This window comes from Ahaetulla prasina, chromosome 1 (assembly GCF_028640845.1).
Source record: "Ahaetulla prasina isolate Xishuangbanna chromosome 1, ASM2864084v1, whole genome shotgun sequence".
NCBI lineage: Eukaryota > Metazoa > Chordata > Lepidosauria > Squamata > Colubridae > Ahaetulla > Ahaetulla prasina.
The window spans coordinates 91,520,471-91,547,638 of NC_080539.1; the positions used below are offsets into that span (position 1 = coordinate 91,520,471).

Below are 27,168 nucleotides of genomic sequence, written 5' to 3' on the forward strand. Positions count from 1 at the left end.
GTACTTTTATTGGCAAACAAACATTTATATACTATTTTTATAAAGTGACTACATAACTATGTATCTTTAAAAACTGCTAAAATATTGCCTCTGTATATAGATACATTTGTTTCTTCTCTTTTCAATTAATAACTCTGGATTTGAGTCAACATTTCTGAGGATTTTATATTTGTTACTGAGATTTGCAATTGATGAATGTTCGGTTTAATTTAAACGCATGAGTATGACAGATCCAGTCATTTGATTTCCTATGTTTCTGAGAACAAGCTTTTGTAATGAAGGAGAAAATGACAATTTGGTCATGACTTTTTTTTTAAAAAAAATCCAATTAAATTTGAAAGAATATGAATTTTTATCTCTCTGGGTTTTTAGTCTTTTTTACCCACTTTTGGGGTATACATTTACCAAGACAATTTTGGAAGTTTTTTCAAGAACTTAGAGAAAGAATATGTCATTATGTTAAGAAACACCTCATTGTTTGGTGGACTGACATTCTTGCTCTTTGAAATGCTCTTCTCATCTTCTCAGCCCATTTGAGAAGAGATAGCAAGCTGACCAGCAGTGGGTTTCACATATTCTTGCCACCAGTTTGCCGTGGCCACTCGCACTTGTGCACCTTCCACGCATGCACCCAGCCTCAAAAACATGACTAAATAGGACAGCATTGCTAGAGGGGTGCAGTCGCTGCTACCAGTTCGCCCAAACCGATCCGAACCAGCTGAATACCACCTCTGAAGCTGACATATCTTATGAGGATCAATGAGTTCTGATCTTTGCTACTTTAATGGCATGTTTAGCAGATTTTTTTTCCTTTTAATCAGTGGAATATTTCTCTCTTTTTTTTATCAATGAAAAGAAGACTCCCACCAACTCATGCAGGAACTATAGGAAACTGAGAAAGACTCCACCTTGGGAATATGGGAAATCAGTTCCATTCTGATGGGGGAAAATACTGGTGCCAAAGGCCTTTCTTGGCAAACGTTCACAAGTCACAAAAATAAAGTCAAGATGTAGACGAAGCAGAAGATGAAGCTACCAACGTTGTTTTCCAGCAAAGCTCAAATGCTAGTGCTGGTCTGTTTTAAGCCTTATGGGAGGGGCCAATCACCTCTTGTTTTTTGTGGAGGTGGAGCAATCAAGAACTTGACAACTACACAGATTAATCTCCCTTGTGTTAAATTTTTCTTCCCCTGGAACAATGTGAGTGAGAGCAATTAACAGTGAGACCAATTAACCAGCTTGGAACAGCTTGCTGTCAGAACTTGTGGGTGCTTCATCACTGGAGGTTTTTAAGAAGAGACTGGACAGTCACTTGTCTGAAATGGGATAGGGTCTCCTGCTTGAGCAGGGTGTTGGACTAAATGACCTCTAAGGTCCTTTCCAGCTCTATTTTGATAGATTGTTTGAAAGTGGACGAGGTTGATCTGCAGTTACAATGACTGATGCTGTGATTTTATTTATTCGTTCATATATTTTGTGATAATATCTAGCAAACAGGTAATTTTGTTCCTATTCTATAAATGTCCAGTCCAGTTTGAAGGGATCCTTTACATACTGTATGCAAACTTTAATGAGAATACAACTCATGATGGGAGTTTTCCCAAGGCCAAAACTTGAGTCATCTTTGTTTACATGTAGCAACACTTGCGAATGGTTGGAGAAATCCTGGTCCCGCTGTGTCTACATTCATTCAACAAATCTATTGGCCAGGAATCTGTAATGAACCAACTTGAAATCTGCACCACATACTATGTAGCTTTATCTTTATAAATTCCACATTAGCTGTCACCAAAAGACATCTCAAATAATGTCTCATTACTTACGAGGTTTGGCTTTTGGTGTGACCAGCGCTGTAGACAAGATAAATGAAGGTTGTTTCATTTTTGGTGATTCAGCCGCTACAATTTAAATAACTGAGACTGCACTTTTATAGCTTGCAGTGATGGGCTTTTGAGTAGATATAAAAATAAATGTGCTGTAAGTACAGAGAGGTCATGTTATAGATCCTGCTTATTTAAAGAACCTCATGCAGGACTATTTGTACCCGTTAGTGATATAGGGAAGAGTTAGCTTCAGTCCTTTGCATCAAATGATGCAGACTGATAACTAAATACAGGCAGTCCTTGGCTTATGATTGCTCATTTAGCAACCGTTCGAAGTTATGACAGAAGCTACTTTCAAGCCAGTTTTACAGTTCTCATAAGACCACATTTTGGGCGTTCAGCAACCAGCCTGCAATTATGGCCATATGCAGAGCCCTGCCATCACATGACCACATCTTGCAATTTTTAATTTCCAACAAAAGCCGCTCCATTGTGAACAATAAATGCTACCAAAAAGGTCACAAATTTAATGACTGCCACAAAAAAAGGTCACAAATTTGGGCCAGTCACATGATGTCCCAATTTACAACTTTCATGAGTTATAAGTGTAATTACTAGGGTCTTATTATGGTTATAATTCTAGGATTACCTGTGCAACCCCCTCACCAAATTATGAAGCAAATACCTCAAGGAGTGCTGTATCAATAATACTTTTAGAATGGACCCACTATAAGAAAACTTCGCAATAAGTATTTGGGCACATTGTGAACGGCTGCCAAAAATAAGATAATATTACTTTCAGTGCTCTTTCCAGTTCATTTCCTTTTATGCTTTGTTGTTTGGGCACAGCAAATATTTGGTGTGCCTAAATATTTATTGTCAAGCTTTCTTAAAATGATTGTATTGTAATCTTCCATCCCCTTCATTATCATTCTGATAGTTTACAGTCTCTGGAAGCTTTTGCTGTATGTGAGTTTTTAAAGAAAACTAAAGCTCTTTATTTTTTGCTGCAACAGGCATTTCCTTTGGAAAGTTTTACGTCCTGATCTGCCAAATTAAGTTTTTTAAATATGTATTTACTACTGTTCTACTACTTTACTGTTCATTTATGTGGGACATGTAATCTTTCTGCTGGTAATTTGTTCTGAATGGTGCAATTATATTTCCAACCTACTCTACTATCTGAAAGCATACCCACTCTTCTTCTAAAGAAAAATGTATGCTTATGTCTAACAGAAAGATCACATACCTTCCTATAGAATGAACTACAGATAGTCTTTGACTTACAACCGTTCGTTTAGTGACCGTTCGAAGTTACAGCACGGAAAAAAGGGTGTTACGACCATTTTTCACACAACTGTTGCAGCAGCCCTATTATCACATGATTTATATTCAGATGCTTGGCAATTGACTCATATTTATGACGGATACAGAGTCCCGGGGTCATTGGATCCCCTTTTGTGACAAACGAGGTCAATGGGGAAGCAAGATTTATTTAACAACCATGTTACTAACTTAACAACCCAGTGAATCACTTAACAAATGTGGCAAGAAAGGTGGTAAAGGTGGTAAACTCACTTAACAAATTTGTTGGTTAGCAACAGAAATGTTGGGCTCAATTGCGGTCATAAGTCAAGGATTGCCTGTATGTGTTATATTCCTGTGATATAAATTGGGAGTGTTTAAAATCATTGCTTGTCTGGCTTAATTTTCTATTAAATTTGATTCACATGCAAATACCATGTCACATACCATGTCACTTATTAAACATATGAGTTTTACCCAGAGATTGTGCTTCATCAATCCAAATTTGATTTATGACATTCATGCACAAGAAGCATTCAATGCCTAAAATGTTAGCAATGAACAATGGAACTGTTTTTCTTTGTGTTGTCTTATTATTATGGTCAGTAGAAGAAAATAACATGAGTAGGAACAGTACAGCACCTGGTCTCTGTTATCTTTCTTTTTTCAAATTTTATCTTCTGCTTCAAACTCTTCAAAGTGTAGATGACATTTAAGTGTTTTTGGCATTGTTGTTCCTATTGCATGCTTATAACTTTAAATCTCTGCCAGTTCCTGCCCAACTATTTACAACTCTTAAATTGGATTTCCACAAATACTTCACTTCACTTGACTTCAGCCTTCCTATTGTAGGAAACTCTTGTCTTCATACATACCAGAAGTGCATCCTACAGCATCCCTGGTAATATTAGAAAATAGGTTTTTCTAATAACGTATTGTTTATTTATTTAAAGGATTTATATGGCCCATCTTAAGCAACTCAGGGCTCCTCACAGCGTCAATAAAACCAATGGCTATAAAACAGTAAACCAATAAAGTGATAAAAAAACAAAACCCTGTACTTTAATTGTCCCTTTGGGATACCCTACAGCAAGCTCCAATTGTTCTCATTCCATACTTCTATCTATACAATCTTATCCTTGGTAAAAAGCCAGGTCTTAATCAGGGTGGGGCCTTGCCAAATCACACGGGTGGGGGCAGGATATTCCACATTGTAGGAGCAGCCACAGAAAAGACAAACTCCTGAGGTCCCACTAAATGGCAAGATTTCAGGAAAGGAGTCTAGCGCAGGGGTGTCACACTCAAGGCCCACAGGCCAGATGCTGCCTGCGGGGTACTTAGATCTGGCCCGTGGGGCCACCCTGGAAACAACAAAGGACCAGCCCATAGTGCCTCTGCCAGTAAAAATGGAGCTCCATTTTCACTGGCAGAGGGCTAGCAAAACAAACTAAAAACAAAACAAATGGAGAAATGTTTCTCCTTTTGCATTTCAGCATGCAAGAAGGGACAGGAAAGGAGAAAGGGAAAGAGGAAAGCAAAGAAAAAAAAGGGAAGATGGGAAGAAAGCAAGGAAGGAAAAATAAGGAAAGAGAAGAAGAAAAGAGAATGAAGAGGGAAGGAAAAAGAAGGGAGGGAAGGAAGGAAGGAGGGAGGGAGGGAGATTATAATGAAAGTGAAAGTCTGAAGGAAGTTCTGCCTTGGCATTTGGCCACCACAGGTACCCCCGATATGAGTGACATTGAGCTGACCACATCCACCCTGGCCATGCCAACCTGGCCATGCTCACCCTCCCGGCCCCCTGAGGTCAAACACAACCATCATGCAGCCCTCAAGGGAGTTTTGACACCCCTGGTCTAGAGCATCCCTACCCTGTCTGATTTACTCTTAGGATGTCAATATTATGTGAAAAATATTATGTATCCAATATATTGTAATATAGTATATACGTAATATGGGAAGAGAACATTATATTGGTTCTAGAAAAGTTTGGTTCAGCAATGAGGACTGTTAACAAAGCCAAAATAAAGCATTAAAAAGTAAAAAGATGGGGATCGCTAATTGGATGCCCAGGTATTTTTTTTTTAAAAAGTTATTGAGAACTATGTCAAATGCTTCTCTTGTTTGCAGTTCCTGAACAGTTTGCATCTTTATTCCTCCTCTTATAAGACTAAAACAATAGATTTAGGGAAGACAGATTTCTTCAAATAATAATTGCCTAAAAATAAAATAAAAATAATTGCCTAAATAGTCTGTCCATAGAGCATATTCAGTACCAAATACTGAATATAATAAAGGAATAAATAATATTCCAATTTCAGTAGTTAATTTCATTTATAGTATATCCTTTTTTTCTACGGTGTATTTCTTTTTACTACGTTAGCAAAATGTCAGTCACTTAAAGGTAGGTTCACCAGATTCCTCCCTAATCCTTACCATGCAACCTCATAATTTGGACAACTACTGTGTTTTACTTCAGAAAGTAAATCTGTTTCACAATTTCAAAGAATTCTGGTGGCGCTGAGAAAGTAAACTGAAAGAGAAGTTTCTCTGATAGTCCTGAGTTAGGATGGAGCCACTATTAACTGATAAATTATTTTAAAAGAACTAAGATTTCAGGCAATTCGGTTTTCTTTTAAATGTGTGTTGATTTTCTGGCGTTATGATGTTTATTTGTTCAGTTTCTATAGGTATCATAAAGTCATGTAGACTTGAATTTATGCAACTTGGGGAAAGCATTTGTAAAACACTCTGAGATGTGTTTGTGGTTTGAATGCTAGTGCTGGACTCTCAGATAGATAGACACAGCATTCACAAGAATGTGATTTTGAGTAGTCATCCAAGGCAGGGGTCTCCAACCTTGGTAACTTTAAGCCTGGAGGACTTCAACTTCCAGAATTCCCCAGTCAGCAAAGCTGGGAGAATTCTGGGAGTTGAAGTCCTCCAGGCTTAAAGTTACCAAGGTTGGAGACCCCTGATCCAAGGCACTGGATTAGAAGCTGGGAGACTTCTTAGGCTTGAAAGTCACCTGGGTGACTTTTCCAATTATGAAGGGTTGATAGTAGCAATAATAATGCTTTGCTTAAATAGCATATGTAAGTTTTTGAAAAATTCCCTGTGTTAAAGTGGAAAAGGAATACAAAATATTTCGTTTTTATTGCTTTGAAAGAGTAATAGAAGCATTTAGAAATATCTAAACTAGAATTTGTAGAACCTGAAGTCAGTAAATTTTAAATGATTTGTCAATTTTTAAAAATCTGTCAGAAGTGACCTATAATTTTCCAAGTAACACTGCAGTTGAGCATGTTTTGTGTGATCTTGGCAGTAAAGAAGCATATTTTGAAAGGGTTTTTTTTTTAATCAAATCACACTTTCCAAGCTTTTACAGGCCCTGTACTTATTACTGCTGTGAATAAGGCACTTCTTTTTTTGAACTTGTTAACACATATCATATTTTTAAACTGAAATGTTTAATTCTGTAGAAAGGTGGGAAGTTTGAGTAAGCAGCTATAGTATATTCCTGCTCTTTGCACATTGTAGATTCCTTCTTCATATTGTCTTTACACACAGGTGTTTGTTTCGGGTTATGTGTTTTCATACATTTCTTTAAACTACTTTTAAGTTAGAAGTAGTACTTATTTAGGGGAAAATAATTTAAAGTAAAAATATAATGAAAGCAATATAGAAACTCTATGTGGATTATTTCTAATATTACGGTTCTCTTGTCTTTCCACAGTTACCGTTCCAAATTTGAGCACTGTCCTCTCCTTTTCTGGAAGATTTGCCTTGCTGCCTTAAACTATGGACATCATTGGATTTGTGAAGTCTCAATTCATTTGTCATCTTATTATCAGTTATGTATTTATAGTGTCAGGACTGATAATCAACTTCATTCAACTCTTCACGCTAATTCTCTGGCCATTCAACAAGCAACTTTTCAGAAAAATCAACTGCAAGCTGTCATATTCTCTTTCAAGCCGTAAGATGTTTTTATATTTTTACTTTTGTTTTAACAGATAGTGTTATTTAGGCCAGACAGATTTTAAATGTGAAAAAAAAATGTTTGACTGAAATACTTTTAGAAATGTAATCCTGGAAGAGAAGATTGTTTCTTAGAACACATATTAATAAGGAACTTGTTTGTTTTTTTCATTTTTCCTTTGTGCAAATTCTCTATCCTTCCTTGGACATATACTTCATATACTAATGTGAGTTCGGCTGCTCTAAAGTTAATTATTGAGAAATATGACTAAAAGGTAGCTACACAGATGGATGGTGCACTAGCAGAATAGTAAAGATACTGCAGAACTTTTCTGAGGAAGTGTGTTTCATGGAAGGGGACCTCCAAATCCATGTATATTTTTTTTCTTAAAAAAAAAAAGCAAGAATAGCCAACACTCAAAAGTACAGTCAAGTGTTTTTTATTGCTTCTTTTGCAATGCAGGTAATCCTTAACTTAAGAGTACAATTGGGAATAGAATTTCCATCACTGAACAATATTAAGAGAGTTGTGTCTGTTTTTATGACCTTTCTGCTGCATTCATTTAGCAAATCATGGTTGTTAAATGAATACGATTTTCCCCATTGATTTTGATTGTCAGAAGCCCCCTGGGAAGATCACAAGCGGTGATCATGGGACCCCAGAATGCTGCAATCATTGTAAATACATGCTGGTTGTCAACCACCCAAATTTTGATTGTGCGTTTATGGAAACACTGCAATGGTTCTAAGGACAAGGACTGGTTTTAAGTCCCTTTTTTCAGCACCGGCTAAAATTTTAACTATTATCAAATGAATGGTTATAGATTGAGGACTACTTGTATAGGCACTATTTTATTCAAGTACTCTTTGTTGCAAAGTTTCTCTTGATCTGCTAACAGTTATTGTTCCTTGACTTTATCACAGTTTCTCCCTGAAAACTTAGTTCATTGTCTATGCTAGATTTCTTACAATCCCTTAATCTTTCTGACAAGCAACAACGTGTCCCCAGAATTTTCCTTATTAAATTATCTAACTCACTGCTTTCCCCTTGAAAGAGAGAGATTTGCTTCAAGCAAAGTTCAGCCTCTACAATCATATTTATTTCTAGCAACGTTTGGGGGATTTACAAAAGTTCCATTAAAAATGTAGAGAGCATCCTTAGGTAACATACCCCACCACATGTTCTCAAACTTTCCAACGTGTCTCCACCCACCAAAGTGATAGCTTGCCCTTGCTATTTGGTCAAAATTGACCGCTCTTCCTGCTGATAATTCTTCTCTGTTTGTTTGAACAGAATGAGTAGAATCCGTGTTGAATTGCATTAATGGTATGGCTCTCACTCAGCTATATCCATTTCTTCTCTTTGTGTATAGGGAGCATGTAGTCCTTTAAATATAGAATGAATACAATACATTGTTCTTAAGGCATGTAATCCTTTTTCTTCATAAACATTAGTTTCAGTTAGGCAAAGTAGTATTTTTTCCTCTCCCTTCTTTTTATAATTGCTTACATACATTGTCATTAATTGCATCCTGCTTTTAGGATATAAATCCTCCCATAACTGCTTAGAAGTAGTATTAATGATAGTAAATACAGGTAGCTCTCAACTTATGACTTAACAACTTGTTGAAGTTCCAAAGGCATCAAAAAAGAGATTTAAGACTGATCCTCACATTTACGACCGGTCTTCACACTTAAACATTGCAGTGTCCCTGTGGTCACATGATCAAAATTCAGGGGTTTGGCAATCAGCATATATTTACCATAGTTGAAATGTCCCAAGGTCACATTATTGTCATGTATTACCATCCAGGGGCTTCTGACAAGCAAACTCAATGGGGGAAACTGGATGACCGCTTAATGAACACAGTGATACACTGAACAAATAACACTGGCAGAAAAGTTGTAAAATCAAGTACAACTCACTTAATGACCACATTGCTTAGTGGTGGCAGTTCAAGTCCCAACTGTAGCTGTAAATTGAGGATTACCTGTAGAGTACATTAAGAGTATCCAACAAGCCTCTAAGTTCCGCCATGGTCTTGGTGTAATTTTCCTATGGAAATTCCTTGTGTTTTACAGATGCTGGTTTCTTTTTGGTCTGATTTTTTTTTTAAATTAGGGCTTAAAAATATATTTGTGAGGGTGAAGGTTTGTTCTTCGAACTTGTGGGTTGTTTTCCAAACATTTTGTTACCAGGCTAGATAACATCTTCAGCAGAGTTTAAGGGAGTTTACTTCCCCTAAACTAAAAAGGCCGACCATAGGTTTTTACTTTTCATATCATCTCTTCCCTCGCCCCCCTAAGAGCCAGTACTCAACTGAAACTCAAAGAAGTGAGCATTATGGCAATAGGCTTTTCCTTAAATGCATCCTTTTTTATGAACTTATTATTCTGCTTTGCTTGTGAAGACATCAAATGAGTCTGGTGAGCCTCCCTAGGGATGTATACTTATTAATAAAGACTTCATTAATAAGAAAGAGTAATCACTAATGAAGAGAGATTGTTCAGAGGAGATAGATTTTATGCCAGCTCTGTCCCTGGAGAGAATAACAAACTATTTCTGCTGTGCTTCAGATTTTTTTTTTTACAGTTATTTATTTATTTAATTAATTTTGTCATAACAATAAACACAAGCATAACAAGCATAACACAAAAGATTATATAATATATAAACATATATATGAGGAGAAACAAGGTAGTATAAGCATATATATATATAGGGGAAGAAACAATAGGACAGGAACAGTAGGCACATTTGTGCTCTTATGCACGCCCCTTAGAGTCCTCTTAGGAATGTGGTGAGGTCAACAGTGGATAGATTTTTAATAAAACTTTTGGGGTTATGAGAAGAGACCACAAAGTCAGGTAATGCATTCCAAGCATAGATAATTCTGTTACAGAAATCGTGTTTTCTGCAATCTAAACTGGTGCGGTTGACATTAAGTTTAAATCTGTTGGTAGCTCTTGTGTTATTGTAGTTGAAACTGAAGTAGTCATTGGCAGGAAGGACATTATAACGGATGATTCTATGAGCTAAACCCAGGTCCTGTCGAAGGCGACGAAGTTCCAAGTTTTCTAGACCCAGGATATCAAGTCTGGTGGAATAAGGTATTTTATTGGTTACGGAGGAGTGGAGAACTCTTCTCGTAAAATACCTTTGGACACGCTCAACTGTATTGATATCAGATATATGGTATGGGTTCCAGACAGGCGAGCAGTAATCAAGAATTGGCCTAGCAAAAGTTTTATATGCTCTGGTCAGTAGCGTGGTGTTTTTGGAAAAGAAGCTACGTAGAATTAAGTTAACAACTTTTAGAGCCTTTTTTGCTATATAGTTGCAGTGGGCCTTGGCACTTAGATCGTTAGATATAAAAACTCCAAGGTCTTTGACTGGGTGGGGGTCATCTGTTACAGAAGTTAGGACAAGAATCATAAATCCTTCTTCCCCTAACAAAAATCAGAATAAAGTTTTTAAAGAAAATGAGTCATTTTTATTTGATTAAAATAGTTTAACATACTATATAATCCTTTCAAATTATCTAGTATAAAATGTATCTGAATCAAGAATGTTTAAGCTATAATCCCATGTTTGCTATTTTAGAAGAAGAGGAATTCACTGAGAATTAATACTGATTAAACATACATAGTGTTGTGCTATCAGTTTATATTTTAAAGCATTGCTAGTCGTCTCTCATTTGTATGGATTTTTTTAAACATAATAATCCATATTTCTGGAAATATGATGATTATATCGTAGGGAATCATTCTGTCTAGACTAGTTGAAAAGCAGAGATATGGCTTGCTCTAAAACAAGCCAGAATTTATAACTTTGTATATTGATAGAGAACCAAACACTGATACTTAATTGTGTATGACAAGCATGTGAGCTACCTAGCCAAGAGTTTGGGATTAAGCTCATGTATAGTTTTCAAAGTTTTGTCTTTGATTACAAGCAGGTATTTTGATTTGTTGCAGAAGTATAAATGTTTAGGAAAGATGTTATAATAAATTATATTGACTTTTCTTAGTCATTTTGTAAAATTTTTGAATGCAATAATAGTACAAAGAGTTACAGTATATCACAGAAGTGAGTACACCCCTCACATTTTATAAACATTTAAGCATATATTTTCATGTGACAACATTGCTTAAATATTTACAGAATGTGACAGGGTGTACTCACTTCTGTGATATACTGTATGTGGTTGCAATAATAGTCTAAGCATAAAGCCACATAGCCACCAGCTAAACACACAGTTGCATAATCATTCAAATTCAGAAGACCCGTGAGTGCATCACCGATGCTGTTTTTGCAACTTTCTAGTGCCCTCTACGAGCTGAGCAGTGCTGATAATAACTGACCAGTAGAAGAAGCATCCAGACAGTGCTTCCCTTCCCCCCATTTGTTTTTGTTTTTGTGGAGTCCCTACATGGGAGCTTCAGTGCTATTTCTCTGTTCAAATAAAAATAAAATGATGGCAAACTTTGGAGAAAGGAAGTGATGAAGGAGTGGGAGCCAAAGCCATGGGGTGAAAGTTCTCACTGTCAGAAAATTGCTGTCTTCACAGGCCCAGCATTGCTCTTGTTGTTGGTTCAGCTATGGAAGAGCTCTGGAGATATACTGAGGTGATGATTGAAGTATACATCTAGGGCAGGAGTATCAAACTGGCGGCAGGCAGGCTATATGCGTGACGTGTAAGCGACGCCCACCCCAGCTCCACAAATGGGGAAAATACCATGAAACCTCATATGGTGGCAACGTGACACAGCAAGTTTGACACCCCTGATCTAGGGTATATTTAAAAAAGAAGACAAGGCTATCCAAATTTCCCAGTTGTATTTTTTTAACTACACTGTGACACCTTTATTGTTATTTATTTACTTAAATTTGTTATGGCTGCCCACTCCCAGTAGATACTATTTGTGGGAAACTCTGCTGTATGCTGTTTTCTTCCTGGCTAATAGTGAAGGTACTTGGCATAAACAATTGTCAGTAGACATGAGCCTAATAGATTTGCAATTAATATGGCTCTTAAGATTACTGAGTAATCTGAACCTGCTAATCTTATGTTTCACTGACTAATTGGATTCTTTTTTTTTCATCTGCTCCTTTCATTTATTTGCAATTTATTTGTAATCAATAGTGAATAGAATCAGTAAATTAAAATAAATAAATATGGAAGCAATGGTTGTACAAGCTCCAGTACATTGCTGATAAAATTTAATTTCTTCTTTCCCTGTTACTTGATTTAAGAGAGAAATTTAGAGCTCCTTTTGTTCTGTTGTAGCAGTCCCTTAAAAATTTATTGTTGATTGACAAGAACATTGTGGCACACATGAATTTCACTGTCTTTTACTATAAAGAACCTCACTGTTGAAAGTAATGGCTGTATATTTTAGCTCATAGTTAATCAGGTTATACATGATCTTCCATCCCCATGAACTGTGCAGATTTTACACAACTCGTGAAATTGTGGAGATGCGCCATCCATGCAACACTTTAAGTTGCATTGTTACTTGGAATATATTTTGTGGAAAGAGGCTCTGATGCTGTAAATACTTTTGAAGTAATTTGAAAGTCTCCAAATTGAAACAACTTTATTCTGTTTTGATTGTCAATTCTTTTGCCACTTCAAACAAGTTCATTTCTCAGAAGTGTACAGGTTTTTTTTTTCTTTTTTTTAATCCCCAATTCTGCTTAAAATACATAAAATATGATTGCATGTTCCATGGTAAAGGTTTCCCCTGTCCAGTCATGTCCAACTCTAGGAAGTGATGCTTATTCCTGTTTCTTAGACGGGGCAGTCAGTGTTGTCTGAAGATGCTTCCATAGTCATATGGCTAGCATGACTATACACCAAGGTGTTCAAAATGCTGCTACCTTCTCACAGAGAAGGCACCTATTTATCTACTTACATTGTGTGCTTTTGAACTGCTAGGTAGGCAGCAGCTGGGACAAGTTACTGGAGCTTGTCCCATTGCACAATCCTTGGGTCTCGAACCAATGACAATCTCAGCTTCTTTAATGGCTGAACCCTCATGCCTCCCAAATTCCCCATTAACTGGGCTCAAATAAGACATAATCAAACCTACTTGATAAGGAAAGGGAAAGAGCCATCTGTGTTGTGGCAAGTTCAATGAAGCAATCTCAAAATGTAACACACCACTGAAGAATGTAAACAGTTCAGCACAGAATGGCTAATGAAACCAATGGTAAAATTGTGAAAGAAGAGTAAGATCCACATATAAAAGGATCTCATGCTGTATTTTTACAATCTGCACTAGGATTGGCATAGTGTTATATAACAGAAAGGGATTTTCTGTTGAACAGAAAGGTTCAAATTAAGATATTCTTCTGTGTGAATTTTTTGCTTGGACGAGGCACAGAACCACCCAAGCTGAACAAATAGCTTTGTGTCTGTGATGCAGAGAAAATAAATAGTAAAATCCATCACCACCACCACCACCCCGGTTTTAACAGGGATGTCCTTTTGCATTCTTATGAAAAATGTGAATTAACATGTGATTCCTTTAATTTATTCATAATATCTCGGTATCAAGGATAGAGCTTATTGATCCACAAAGAAGTTAATAGAAAATTCCTTCCTTTTACCCTGGAAGGCTATGAGATAGGGGCCTCCAAGAAATCAAGCAGTAGTGGTTATACCTTTGATATTCCAGTGAACACTTTGCGGGAATGGATGGAAAACTTCTATCTTCCCCCTTGCTTTCCATGGTTGAGAAAGAAATTGAGATGGACATTGATATTTTCTTCTCTGTCCTTCCAAGACTGAAAGAGAATATTGAGACTCAGGCAATGCAAGGAGAATTGCTATATGTTTCCCTCCAATTAAATTATCAAGTGGTGTTTATGATAAAAAAAATTCAGGCCATCAAAATTTGAATTCCTAGATATAAAAGCAGTATCTGTCATTTTTCCAAGATTCAGGCTCTTAACGTTTATATCGTGAATGGTATACATGCACACAAAACAGTGGTATTGGGGAATCTCAAGATTTATTTATTTATATCCCGCCTTTACTGTTTTTATAAATAACTCAAGGCGGCAAACATGTTGAATACCTGTGAGGTGGGTAGGGCTGAAAGAGACTTTGACTAGCCCAAAGTCACCAGGTGGCTGTCATGTCTAAGACATGATGTCATCATACAAAAATGCTTAAGGAAAGAAAGCTAAAGAGGGAAGGAAGGCACAGAATGTTGACTGACTTTGGGATAACCCTGGAAAAACAGATGGGAAGAAAATGAATTGGGATATTGTGGAGGAAGATTTGAATGGTTGTCTGGCACCTTGCATAGAAACGTTGCATGCTGCAGTATTTGTTTTGCCAGTTTTGTTTTGGATAGAATGCCAAGTAGATTATTAAACTCTCACTGGATGTTTAAAAACAAAACACCAAATTAGAAATATTTATAGCACAAAGTAGTAATTTTTCTTAGAAAAATGCTGATGCTCAGGCATATTTTAGCTAGATGAATCCCTTCTCTCATCTGTCTGTCTATCAATCATCTTTATCATCTATCTATAATGTATCATCTATCCATCAATCAGATATCATTTTTGAAAATATTTTTTCTGACATTGGGTGAATTTTCCAGACAGAATAAATTGATGAAAATTGAGTTCCTCATTGAATTCACTGTAACTTAATTTTTTTTTGATGTAATATAATGAATATAATTTGCAACATTGGCAACATACTTAATTCTCCTCTTTTCTCTGTTCTGAGTGGGATTAGGCATCGGGAAGGATAAAAGCATACTTGGCCTGAGATCTAAAAGGGGTCACAGAAAAATGGCCAATAGGTCGGTCCAGAAGTTAAAAGCTGAGCCAGTCTGAATTCCAAAATGGAAGACAATGAAGTATCAATGCACCACAGAGGTCTGAAAGAGTATAAACATTAAATGGGTATGCAGGTTTAAGAGCGATAGCAACTGCTTCAGTTAATGGGTTGCTCTTAGAGAATGTTCTGTTAGAGCAGGGTTTTTCAAACTTGGCAGTGGTAAAGTTGTGTGGACTTCAACTCACAGAATGTAAGGAGAAGAGCAGACAGAGGTGGCAGAAGGTGTTAAGCTTGTCATTAGTTTAGAGTCTTTACATTCCCACAAGCGCTCCAGGTCCAACCCCTCCTGAATTCCTTTGACTTTATCTAATGCCAATTAAGTCTTGAACTTCAGTTGATCAGATTCTTGTGTATAGGCTTGCATAAATGTTCTATGCTGCAACCTTAGGATTGATCCTGATTCTTTGTGCTTGACACAGAATTTCTCAGCCAATAATGCTAAAATAAAAATAATAAACAAATATTTTTTTAAAAAACCAATGCAAAACAGAACAAATGGGGATCCAGTCATTCTATACAATACAATTCACAGACAAAGAGAGGCGTGACACATCCAATAAGGAGCTCTATCCATCTCAGTTTAAAGCCTGAAGTGTAAAGCAGGGGTCTCCAACCTTGGTCCTTTTAAGACTTGTGGACTTCAACTCCCAGAGTTCCTCAGCCAGCAAAGCTGGCTGAGGAACTCTGGGAGTTGAAGTCCACAAGTCTTACAGGGACCAAGGTTGGAGACCCCTAGTCTAAAGCTTCAGTCTAAAGCATGGCAACATATTATTTCAAAATCTTTTTAAATATCCCCTTGAGCACTGGATTTTGTGCTTCAGTTGGCTCAGTATTTTAAGGTTGTTTCAAACCTGCCTAGTCACTGTTCTTGATTTTCATAGTTTATGGCCTCAAATCTAATTATTTTGATACTTTTTTAGCTTAATATGCCTTTGACTGAACAAATCATGAAATCTTACGTTTTAATTTTGCTCCTGCTGTAAGACCTGCTATGTGTTCTGACTGGACTGTTTTGTTTTGGTCTTACCCTGCATCCCAGTTCATCATTGATAAAGGAAATGAGCTTGGTGTTTTTTGCAGGATGCTTTGTTCTATTTTCAGCTTTTCATAAATGTGCTTTGACCAATGGATAATGAACTGATATCAAGAGTTCGGCTCAATAATTCATGCAACGCACTGGAGAACTATGTGGATGTTTGAGTCTAATTTCTAAAACAGCCCAATGGTGGATATGTTAACATAATAGTTAATAAGATTTTACCTTTAAACCATCTTGTTCTTTTTACATTATTATGCCTCTGTTAGCAAGATGCAAATATATGGTAATATATGGTATGAAAAATGGCAAATTTTTCATATAACCATACAAACTAAAAAAATACCTGCCATTATCAATGGAGTTGAAAAAAAAAGGCCTTTTCTTGTCAATTCCATTGACAGTGGCAGGTATTTTACTAACTAAACAATAGCACTTCTCATGTTTTTTTTAATCTATAAATATTAAAAACATGACTTCTTTGCCTTTACTCTTTGAGAAAAGCTTTTTGCCTGAATTCATAGACTACCAGACATTTCCTCTAATAAGCAGACAGACCTACCTTCATTAGGCTTATTCTTTTTTCTTAAGCTGAGGATTTACTGATTTCTACAGTAAGCGTTCTGTGCCACATATTCCTGTGCATTGGTTTCCTATCAATAAAGATCACTTCTGATTTTATTTTTTAAAATAATTTGTGCATACAACTAACATTTTTTTTAAAAAAAATCCATATTAGAAATAGAAAAACCAAATGCCCTCATTTTGTGAACAAAAGGAAGAAGATATAAATAGAACTAGATTGTGTTTTCTTAAATGTAGGAGAAAAATTAAGACTGCAAATACTTTTATCATGGCTTTATTTTCTGAGATTTTAGTTACTCCATAAATAATTTGCAGTTGTAACACTACTTTATAATTCAGCATTCTATGTCACTGGCAATGAAACCATCATAAATATGATTCAGTTGCCAAGCATCCGAATTTTGATGACAGGACTGGGAATGCTGTAGCAATTGTAAGCATGAAAACCTGTCATAAGTCACTTTTTTCAGTGCCATTGTAGTTTCAATGGTGACTAAATGAACTAAGTCAAGGACTATCTGTATAATTAATCTGCTGCTGCATACATTACAGGAGGGTGTCAAACTCGCAGCCCGTGGGCCGGATGTATCACGTGCTGGCCGCCCCCACCCCCTGTTTAGTGAAGGGGAAAAAAGTCACGAGATGTCATGTGATGATGCTGTAACGACACAAGTTTGACACCCCTGCATTATAGCATGTATCTATAATCTTGAACCCACGAGGTATACTGAGACTTCTGCTTTGCATTCTCCACAAATGTGATGTATCAGAAAGGGTAACAATAGAACTAATACACCTGGTAGGCACCAGGATGGAGAAAACAATGTATAGGAGGCAAGATGAATCATAGAAAACAGAAGCAGGGAACCTGTGGTCCTTTAGCTTTTACTGAAATGAAGTTCCCATAATTATTTAGCCTAGAACTGCTGGGAATTGCGATTTATCAACATCTGGTGAACCACAAATCCTCAGGTTCTGCTGTAAAAGAACATCTAATTAAGATTCCTCATTTAATTTGGTGTGTGTGTATGTGTGTGTGAATGGACTGAAATCCAGGCAATCCATCTGCTTCAGGACAGTTTTTAAAAGGTCTGTGTGCAACTTACTATAATCTTTCACAAAATAGGGAGATATTATTCTGTCCTCTGCTTTCAAAAATTCAAACAGATGTTTGAATCTTTCATAATGTATAAATAAATGTATAAATACCAAGTAAGAGTTCTATTGATATCATTTGATATTTTGTAAATTAGGGTTGCCAAGCAAAAATGGAGAGGATACAGAACAGGTAGAGGAAAAAGGAAGCCGAGGTGGTGCAGTGGTTAGAGTACAGTACTGCAGGCTACTTCAGCTGACTGCTAGCTGCAGTTCAGTAGATCAAATCTCACCGGCTCAAGGTTAACTCAGCCTTCCATTCTTACAAGGTGGGTAAAATGAGGACCCAGATTGTTGGGGGCAATATGCTAACTCTGTAAACCACTTAGAGCGGGCTGTAAAGCACTATGAAGCGATATATAAGTCTAAGTGCTATGCTGTGCTAGGAGGAGACTCTATGGTGGGGGAACTGACTTCCAGTTAGCAGAGGAAAAAGGATGCCGTGCTAGGGGGAGACTCTATGGTGGTGGAACAGGACATCTGTCAGTAGAGGAAAAAGGATGCTGAGCTAGGAGGAGACTGTGATGGGGAACCGGACTTCTGGTCAGCTTCAGAAGCTTCAGAAGGCTTCCGGTTAGGACCTTTGTGGCTCTTTGAGTGTTTTAAGGTTGCTGATCCTTGGACTAGGAACTGGCAAAATAGGAGATAGGAGCATGATGTACATTTTGAGTTGTACAAAGTAAAGGAATGGGAATGACAATGCATGATGATTCATAATGATGATGATGTCACCAATATTATTTGATTCACAGTGGTAAATTCTAAGAAATTTATTTGATTCATAGTGCTAAATTCTAAGGAGACTTAAAATCCAGTGCTAAAAACTTATTAAACTTTTCATTTTTATTGTGGCAGTAGGTGACACACAAAATTGCTGTGCTTTGCCATTTGTCTCGGGAAGAAGAAAACTGTTTCTTGATGCCAAAGACAGTTCATTGAAAAGGAAGCATGGAAGCCTAGAGATCATGCACTTGGCTCCAAACTATTTTGTCAGATTGAAGCTTTTGAATGATCAAAGTTGTCACTCTGTTTCCCTTCCTTTCTTTACCAGGGTTGTAAGCAACTCTGGAAAGTTTTAAAACATCACAAAAAAGGTAGTAGTAAATATTGGTGCAAAGAAGATTGTGGGTCAAATTGCCAAGAATCAACCTGGACTTGAAGGAGGCTTTATCTTCTACCTCTAGAAAAATAGCAAAGTTCTTTCTTTCTTTCTTTCTTTCTTTCTTTCTTTCTTTCTTTCTTTCTTTCTTTCTTTCTTTCTTCCTTCCTTCCTTCCTTCCTTCCTTCCTTCCTTCCTTCCTTCCTTCCTTTCTTTTCCTCTCTCCCTCCCTCCCTCCCTCCCTCCCTCCATCAGCTGGAAAGCTGGCAATTCAATTTGAGTCCCAAGTGCTGTGCATAAAGCACAAAATTTGCTCCTTAAGTCTCCCAATATAAAAAAAGTCCACATTTTGCCCCGCCCAACCTCAGGCGACTGTAAGCACAGCAGAAGGAATATTGAAATGGCACACTTCTTGCCTCCTTGCAGTAGCAAAGCAACTGTTTATTTAAGCCCATCGGTACGATGTCTATTTAATCATTTGTTATTATTTGTTCCAGAGTTGGTGATGTTGCTGGAATGGTGGTCAGGCACTACTTGTACCCTCCATTTGGAACAACAACCAAAGCCCAAGTTTGGGAATGAGAGTGCCATCGTCATCCTTAATCACAACTTTGAAATCGACTTTGTCTGTGGTTGGAGCTGTTGTGAAAAATTTGGGGTTCTGGGGGTGAGTTTTTATTCACATGTTAACAGATTCCTTTTTTTCTCTCCAATGTGATGCAACACAACTGCTTTCATGGCCAAATTGGTATTTATTTATGTCTTTTCTTCAATATTTCCATTTTTTATTCTCTTGGCTTTAAAACACTGAAGCAATTTGTAGGATAAAGAAACTCTTACAGTGTCTAGTAGATCTGTACAGCCCATGATTTTTTCAATCTGTTCAACAATTAGAGTTGGTCACGCACTTAATATAAGTCTACCTCCATTGGATGCTTTCTTGGTTAAGGTTCAAAACTATCTTCAGTGTAAAAAATTCATTAGAATTATTGTAATTGCAGATTTTATATCAAGTGATAAGAAAGGGTTGCCTAGGCTTAAGTTGTGCTCTAAATCTGTGCTGAGGATGATTATAACTATTTTTCTACTAATAGATATCAATTGTTTGTAGTAATAATAACTCCTATATATTTAATATTGCCTGGAGTAATTTGAAGACTGATATTTTTTGGGAAACATCTCTGACTCTTCACCAATTAAAATGTAAAATGGCAAATAATAGGTCAAATCTAACGACTAAGCCTACTACTATTTTAAACTTATATAATTTGAGGAGCATTAGAATAATACATCATTTAGGATTTTGCTGAAGTAGAAGTTGAAATAAATATATTAAATGGTCTTCTCTTATATAATTGCCATGAAGATTCTTCCTCATAAGGAAAAACACCTTACTAATTTTTTAAAATAAATATTAATTCTATCTGTGCTAGGGAATGCAACTGATATAATAATATTAAATAATAATATTATGTCCATATCCCACTTTTAGTAGTAAAAAGTTAAGACATTCGCATTCCTTTCATTCAAGGGAGAAAGATTTGGGTGTGTGTACCATAACATTTTATTTGGAATGAATATTGAGTTGTCCTGTAGTGAGAGGTTGATTTAAAAAGTGAAATAAAATTAGAGAGACCCACAGAGCAGAAAATTAGTCTTGCTTTGATTCTCTTTTATGCAGCCATATTGTGCAATTGTTTGATGATCATGTTTGTCATGTTTATAATTCTTTTCATTGTATGGTTTGAAATTGTAAGCCACCCATAGTCTTTTGGTATAGGTGCCCATAATAAATCTTAATAATTACTACGACAATGACAACGAGGACGACTAGCAATAGCAGTTAGACTTATGTACCGCTTCATAGTGCTTTACAGCCCTCTTTGAGTAGTTTACAGAGTCAGCATATTGCCTCCAACAATCTGGGTCCTCATTTTACTGACCTCAGAAGGATGGAAGGCTGAGACAACATTGAGCCTGTCAGGATTGAATTCGAGGTTGTAAGCATACTACATTCTAACCACTGTGCCACCAGGTGGTTTGAATATTACTACTATTGGCTGGGGTTATCTATCTTTCCACTTGTATTATATTTCTAATTTGCTATAGCAAGGGGATCTAAGCATTTTTTAAAAAAAGTATAGTGTAATTCCCATGTGTTTCAAGGGAGGAGAGAATTACAATATGTTTTCAGGATGGAAATCAGGACATCAAAATTAAGAATGATCCTGTTTTTGTTCCTATTGTATTATGCATTTTAAGGCAGCAGATTCCGAAGCAACCATAAAATTCCAGTTGTGAATTCTTTTGGATTGTGCAAAAAAAATGGCTACTATAATTAAAAAATGATTGGAACTTGAATTGAAAAATACAAAGAAAAGGCATAATTTAGAGTAAGTTATCCATATTAAATTTATAAAAGACATCATGCTGATCAGGTTAAGTAATAACATAGTTTGTTTTTGATTTATTGTGAGGTCTGATTTCAAACCTTGTGCCTTGTAAACCGTGATTTATATTTTGGGTTTGATTTGTATATCATACTAAATCACAACAAAATCAATCACACCTTCTATGTCTTAACCAATGAAAATGTGGGTAAAGTGTTATGAGATATAGATGAAGAATTTGTTATTTCATGCTACAGAGTGACTGGAAAATGATCTTGTAGTTTATCATGTATCAGCTCATTGTTTGAGTAGGGATTTTGTTAGGCAGTGTAATTTCAATGATGCAGTCTATAATAAAATTTCCCTCGGTTTCAGGAGTTTGCATTTGGTAAGTTTGAGAATAGCACAAGAAAAAATAACTTTTTGCTCTCATAAAAGGCAAAAATGAAAATGAAAGGAATCTGTAGTTGTGATTCACAATACTTGAGGCATTGTCTGACAGCATGAAAATAAGATGACATGTTCTGCAGCCAATGCAAGCTTATAGCATTCCCTTGAAGGAAAAGGTCATAATGGAGTAGGGAATTGTTCAGTGATTTATTGCTTCAATTAAAGTATCTTTAACAGAAGACTTGCAGTGGGAAAAACTTCTGCTCAGAAGATAATCAAACAGAGGAACAAACCCAGATAGAAGCAAGAGATATCGAACATACTCTGCATTTGAAGGATCCTTGGTGCTTCCTGAGCTTGCTTATTTTCCTGCAGACTTTTCATTATCCAAACTAAGTAACATCACTAGCCCTCCTTACTAGCATGATGATGTTACTTAGTTTGGGTAATGAGACATCTGCAAGAAAACAAACAAGCCCAGGAAGCACCAAGGATCCCTCATGTCAACCCTGAGCTACAAATATTCTCCTTTATTAATACTCTGCATTTGCTAAACAGTTTTCAGGTTCTTGCAGTGAAACAGACTCTGAGCATTTAGAAGAAGAGAGAAACACTGCAGAACAGGAGACAGGTCAGTGGATCCTTAAAAGGCAGAGATACAAATATGTTCTGCAAGGCTAAAGGAAGAGCTGTGGTGGTTGGGGGCTGTTTACTACTAGGATCTTAAAAAAATACCTACCAACCACTCTTTCAGCTCATTATGTGTGCTGCCCACCAGAAGATCTGGAATATGAGAGAACAACTTATAAAGGTAAAGGTTCCCCTCGCACATATGTGCTAGTCGTTCCCGACTCTAGGGGGCAGTGCTCCTCTCTGTTTCAAAGCGGAAGAGCCAGCGCTGTCCGAAGATGTCTCCTTGGTCATGTGGCTAGCAAGACTAAATGCCAAAGGCACACAGAATGCTGTTACCTTCCCATCAAAGTGGTCCCTATTTTTCTACTTGCATTTTTTACGTGTTTTTGAACTGCTAGGTTGGCAGAAGCTGGAACAAGTACCGGGAGCTCACCTCGTTACGTGGCACTAGGGATTCGAACCACTGAACTGCTGATCTTTCTGATCTACAAGCTCAGCATCTTGGCCACTGAGCCACCACATTATAGAACCTATCAAAAGATGTGATGTCTGGAACCATAAATTCTCAGTGATGTAGAAGATAATGAGTTAACCTGGAATGGGTTGTCCTCACAAGGAGTAGTAAGAACGTATTTGGGTAAATATGTGCTTTTTGGCCAAAGTCAGTTAAGACAGACTTATGTTATTACTTAACCTGATCAGCATGATGTCTTTTATAAATTTAATATGGATTACTCTAAATTATGCCTTTTCTTTGTATTTTTCAATTCAAGTTCCAATCATTTTTTAATTATAGTAGCCATTTTTTTTGCACAATCCAAAAGAATTCACAACTGGAATTTTATGGTTGCTTCGGAATCTGCTGCCTTAAAATGCATAATACAATAGGAACAAAAACAGGACCATTCTTAAGTGGAAGGAGATGGGTGATGGGAACGATGAGTAAATTAATAGTAGTGCAGATTTAGTCAATAGTTTGACTAAACTATTGACTAAATAGTATTTAGTATTGAGGGAATTATTTGTTTAGCAGAGTGATGGCGTTTGGGAAAAAAACTGTTCTTGTGTCTAGTTGTTCTGGTGTGCATTGCTCTATCACTGTTATGTCATCTGCGAACTTCAGTAGCTTAACAGATGGATCGTTAGAGATGCAGTCATTGGTATACAGAGAAGAGAAGTGGGGAGAGTACACAGCCTTGGGGGTCCCCTGTTCTAATTGTATAGATCTCTGATGTGATTCTGCTTAGCTTCACCTAATGCTTCCTGTTTGTTAGGAAGCTTGTGATCCACTTACAAGTCTGTTCAGGTACCTGTAGCTGGTTTAGCTTAGTTAGAAGAGTGTCTGGAATGATGGTATTGAATGCTGAACTAAAGTCCACAAAGAGGACCCTTGCGTAGGTCTTTGGAGATTCAAGATGTTGTAGGATGTAGTGCAGAGCCATATTAACAGCATCATCTGTTGATCTGTTTGCTCGGTATGCAAATTGCAAGGGGTCTAACAGCGGATCCGTGATGGTTTTCAAGTGGGACAGCACTTGAAGGTTTTCATGACTACGGATGTTAGAGCAATTGGTCTGTAGTAATTCAGTTCCTTGATGATGGGCTTCTTCAGCACTGGGATGATAGTAGAGCATTTGAAGCAAGAAGGAACATAGCACATCTCTAGCGATTTATTGAAGATTCAGGTGAAGATGGGGGCCAATTAGTCAGCACAGGCTTTTAAGCAAGAAGGAGTTATCTTGTCTGGGCCTGGAGCTTTTTACCAATTTTCTCCTGCTTTTAAGCTTGAGAAATAAAAGCAGCTAAGAAAGTGTTGTCCTTAGCATTAGAAAAGTGTTGACCCAACAAAAGAAATGCTTTGAAATGCCGGTGTAGTAATAGTAAAGGGTACCAGCATTCATAACATCAGAGATAGTGTCAAAACCCGTATGTGTCACTTTCATGGAAGTTGGGCGTATTTGGCTCTTTCCAAGGTAACCAATTGTGACAGTAACTAGAATCCAGTTAATGCATCAGCAGGGACATTCAGTGCCCTTGAATGTCCCTGCTAAATACAGCTAAAGGAATTAAATCCTATTATTTCTCCTGTAGTATGCATTGATTTTGAAATAAGCATGCACAAACTTGTGTTTCTGATTTTCCGATTTTCTTTTCAAGAGGCAGAATTTAGATCCTTTTCCATCACTGAACTCTTTTAGTATACTAATAGTTAGAGGTAATTTGAAGCAGGATTATTCTACTACGTAAATAAAATTATATATATTCTCTGGAGCTTTGTCTCAATTTTGACAAATAGATCTGTTTGAATTAATGTAAACAGAGTTAAGGAAAATATGTGAGGTGTAGGATTCTGTTCTATTTATAATGGCTTTTCATCGTCAGTGACTAGATCCATGTATATGCATTTAGGTTAATTTACTTTCCAATTATCTGTTCCTTTTCCAAGAAAGGCAGATGTGCAGTTCCCTCTTCTACTTGCATTATGTACTCCAAGCAGGAAAGAAGTCCGTGTACTCTCTAACAAGTGGCAGAAAGTGACATCCTATATATCGAATTGATAATGTGTGGCAACGATCATTTTCTTCATGTTGGATTCTGTGTTTTTCAGAAAGAGTCTCATCCTTTATATTTGACCGATCCTTATGATTCAAAATGTTGAATCAAACCATTGATATTGTGTAGTGGCAATGAGGAGCACCATTGTTATTTCAAGGCGTTTAGTGGCATATTTTGATTTCTTCATACCAACAAAAGTCGAGACGTTTGGAGCTAATTCTGAGCTAACCTGCTTGTTTGTTTTATTCTTATTTGCTGAGTAAAGAAGAAAGTGGGGGGGAGGGGAAACTTCACTTAGCGGTAAAGTTTCTCTTATCTGTGAAAGTCTCAGATTTTTTAATCATGTGCTCTCTGGTCAAGGTCAGGTCTTTTGGTCCTGTAACCTTAGACACAGGGCCATGAAGTTCATGGTGCCAGGTTTTAATTTAAAAAAAAAACTCTAGTTCTGTCCTTTAAGTATTGGGCTGTCTTTGGATATCTCTGCTGTTATTAAGGAGGGTGTTGTTGGGTATCATTTTTTTTGGTATGTATGCTTTTATGTTATGCTTTTAAATTTGTTTGTTTGGGTTAATAATAAAGTTTAAAATCTCTTCATTTTAAAGAAGATTCATTGTCCCTGGATCCAAAAAAACCAATTGCCTGGGCACTGAGAACTGCCCCACCCCTCAGCAAAACATGTCATTAGGCTATATTAAAAGTATTTTGTAGGGTATAAGGTTAAAATGCATTATAAAGGTTGACATAATACGATGAAGACTATCGCTTTCATTAAGTAGTAAAATGTTTACTTTTCCCCAGCTGAAAAATTGTTTGTTCTTAGTTTTGATTTCCATTTGACAGATCAGTATAAAGCATTCTAAAAACAAAGTAGAAACCAAATACCCAGAATGAAAATAGAACAAAGAGTACCTTGAATCACAATTTTGAGTGCTACAATAAAGACACTGTTTTTCTACTGAACAGCAGTTGGTACAGTGTTGACATGATATTCTGCTGCTGAATAAAAGATCTTAGATCAGCATGATGCAAGCTGCTGCAAGGACAATGCCTAATTGTCCTGATAACTTCAGCCTACCTTAAACTTGTTTTTAACATCAATCAGGAAAGCTGATCACTTTTAGTGGTGGTATTGATACAGAGAAGTTCTCAAATTTTGCACAGAGTTGTCTAATACATTTTTTCCCTAAACATAGAATAGAATAGAATAGAATAGAATAGAATAGAATAGAATAGAATAGAATAGAACAGAACAGAACAGAACAGAACAGAACAGAACAGAATAGAATTTTTTATTGGCCAAGTGTGATTGGACACACAAGGAATTTGTCTTGGTGCATATGCTCTCAGTGTACATAAAAGAAAAGATACCTTCATCAAGGTACAATATTTACAACACAAATGATGGTCAATATATCAATATAAATCATAAGGATTGCCAGCAACAAAGTTACAGTCATACAGTCATAAGTGGAAAGAGATTGGTGATGGGAACTATGAGAAGATTAATAGTAGTGCAGATTTAGTAAATAGTTTGATAGTGTTGAGGGAATTATTCGTTTAGCAGAGTGATGGCCTTCGGGAAAAAACTGTTCTTGTGTCTAGTTGTTCTGTTGTGCAGTGCTCTATAGCGTCGTTTTGAGGGTAGGAGTTGAAACAGTTTATGTGCTGGATGTGAGGGATCTGTAAATATTTTCATGGCCCTCTTCTTGATTCGTGCAGTATACAGGTCCTCAATGGAAGTTGAGGTTGATAGCAATTATTTTTTCTGCAGTTCTAATCATCCTGTGAAATCTGTGTCTTTCTTGTTGGGTTGTTTCTTGTTGCAGAACCGAACCAGACAGTTATAGAGGTGCAAATGACAGACTTAATAATTCCTCTGTAGAACTGAATCAGCAGCTCCTTGGGCAGTTTGAGCTTCCTGAGTTGGCGCAGAAAGAACATTCTTTGTTGTCCTTTTTTGATGATGTTTTTGATGTTAGCTGTCCATTTGAGATCTTGCGATATGATAGAACCTAGAAACATAGTCTTGACCCTACTGAAACTCAAGTCTTTACCTTTTTTAAAAATTTCAGTCCCTTTTTTTGGTGATCATTATGTTCATGTTAGGCCTTTTTTAATTCATTCATAGTGTATAATATGTTTTATATTTATATAATCGTTTCCCCCCCCTTGCTTCTCTATGAAGGGACAGTATTTGCCTTATGAAATAGGCCATGTAAAAGTTGAACTGAGAGTAAATTTGCTCTGAGAAGCAAGAATTAAATGCTGAATATTGGCGTCATAAAAAGGGGAATATTAACTATGCAATGAAACATGAAATCTCAGAAGGTGATAAAGCAACATTTGTGCTAGA

General features: G+C 36.7%; 1 protein-coding gene across 4 annotated transcripts in view; it reads left to right on the forward strand.

Moving 5' to 3' along the window:
* The window catches only part of AGPAT4 (1-acylglycerol-3-phosphate O-acyltransferase 4), a 59,311-nt gene that overhangs the window by 5,778 nt on the left and 26,365 nt on the right, over positions 1 to 27,168 (forward strand). For 3 of the 4 annotated variants that reach the window (XM_058168194.1, XM_058168204.1, XM_058168185.1), the window contains exons 2-3: positions 6,862 to 7,104; positions 19,344 to 19,513. In XM_058168194.1, the coding sequence (XP_058024177.1) occupies positions 6,927 to 7,104; positions 19,344 to 19,513 (348 nt within the window). In that variant the 5' untranslated portion in view covers positions 6,862 to 6,926. Of the gene's footprint in view, positions 1 to 6,861; positions 7,105 to 17,888; positions 18,017 to 19,343; positions 19,514 to 27,168 lie in introns of those variants that run through there. The other variant, XM_058168213.1, reaches the window with a different exon arrangement.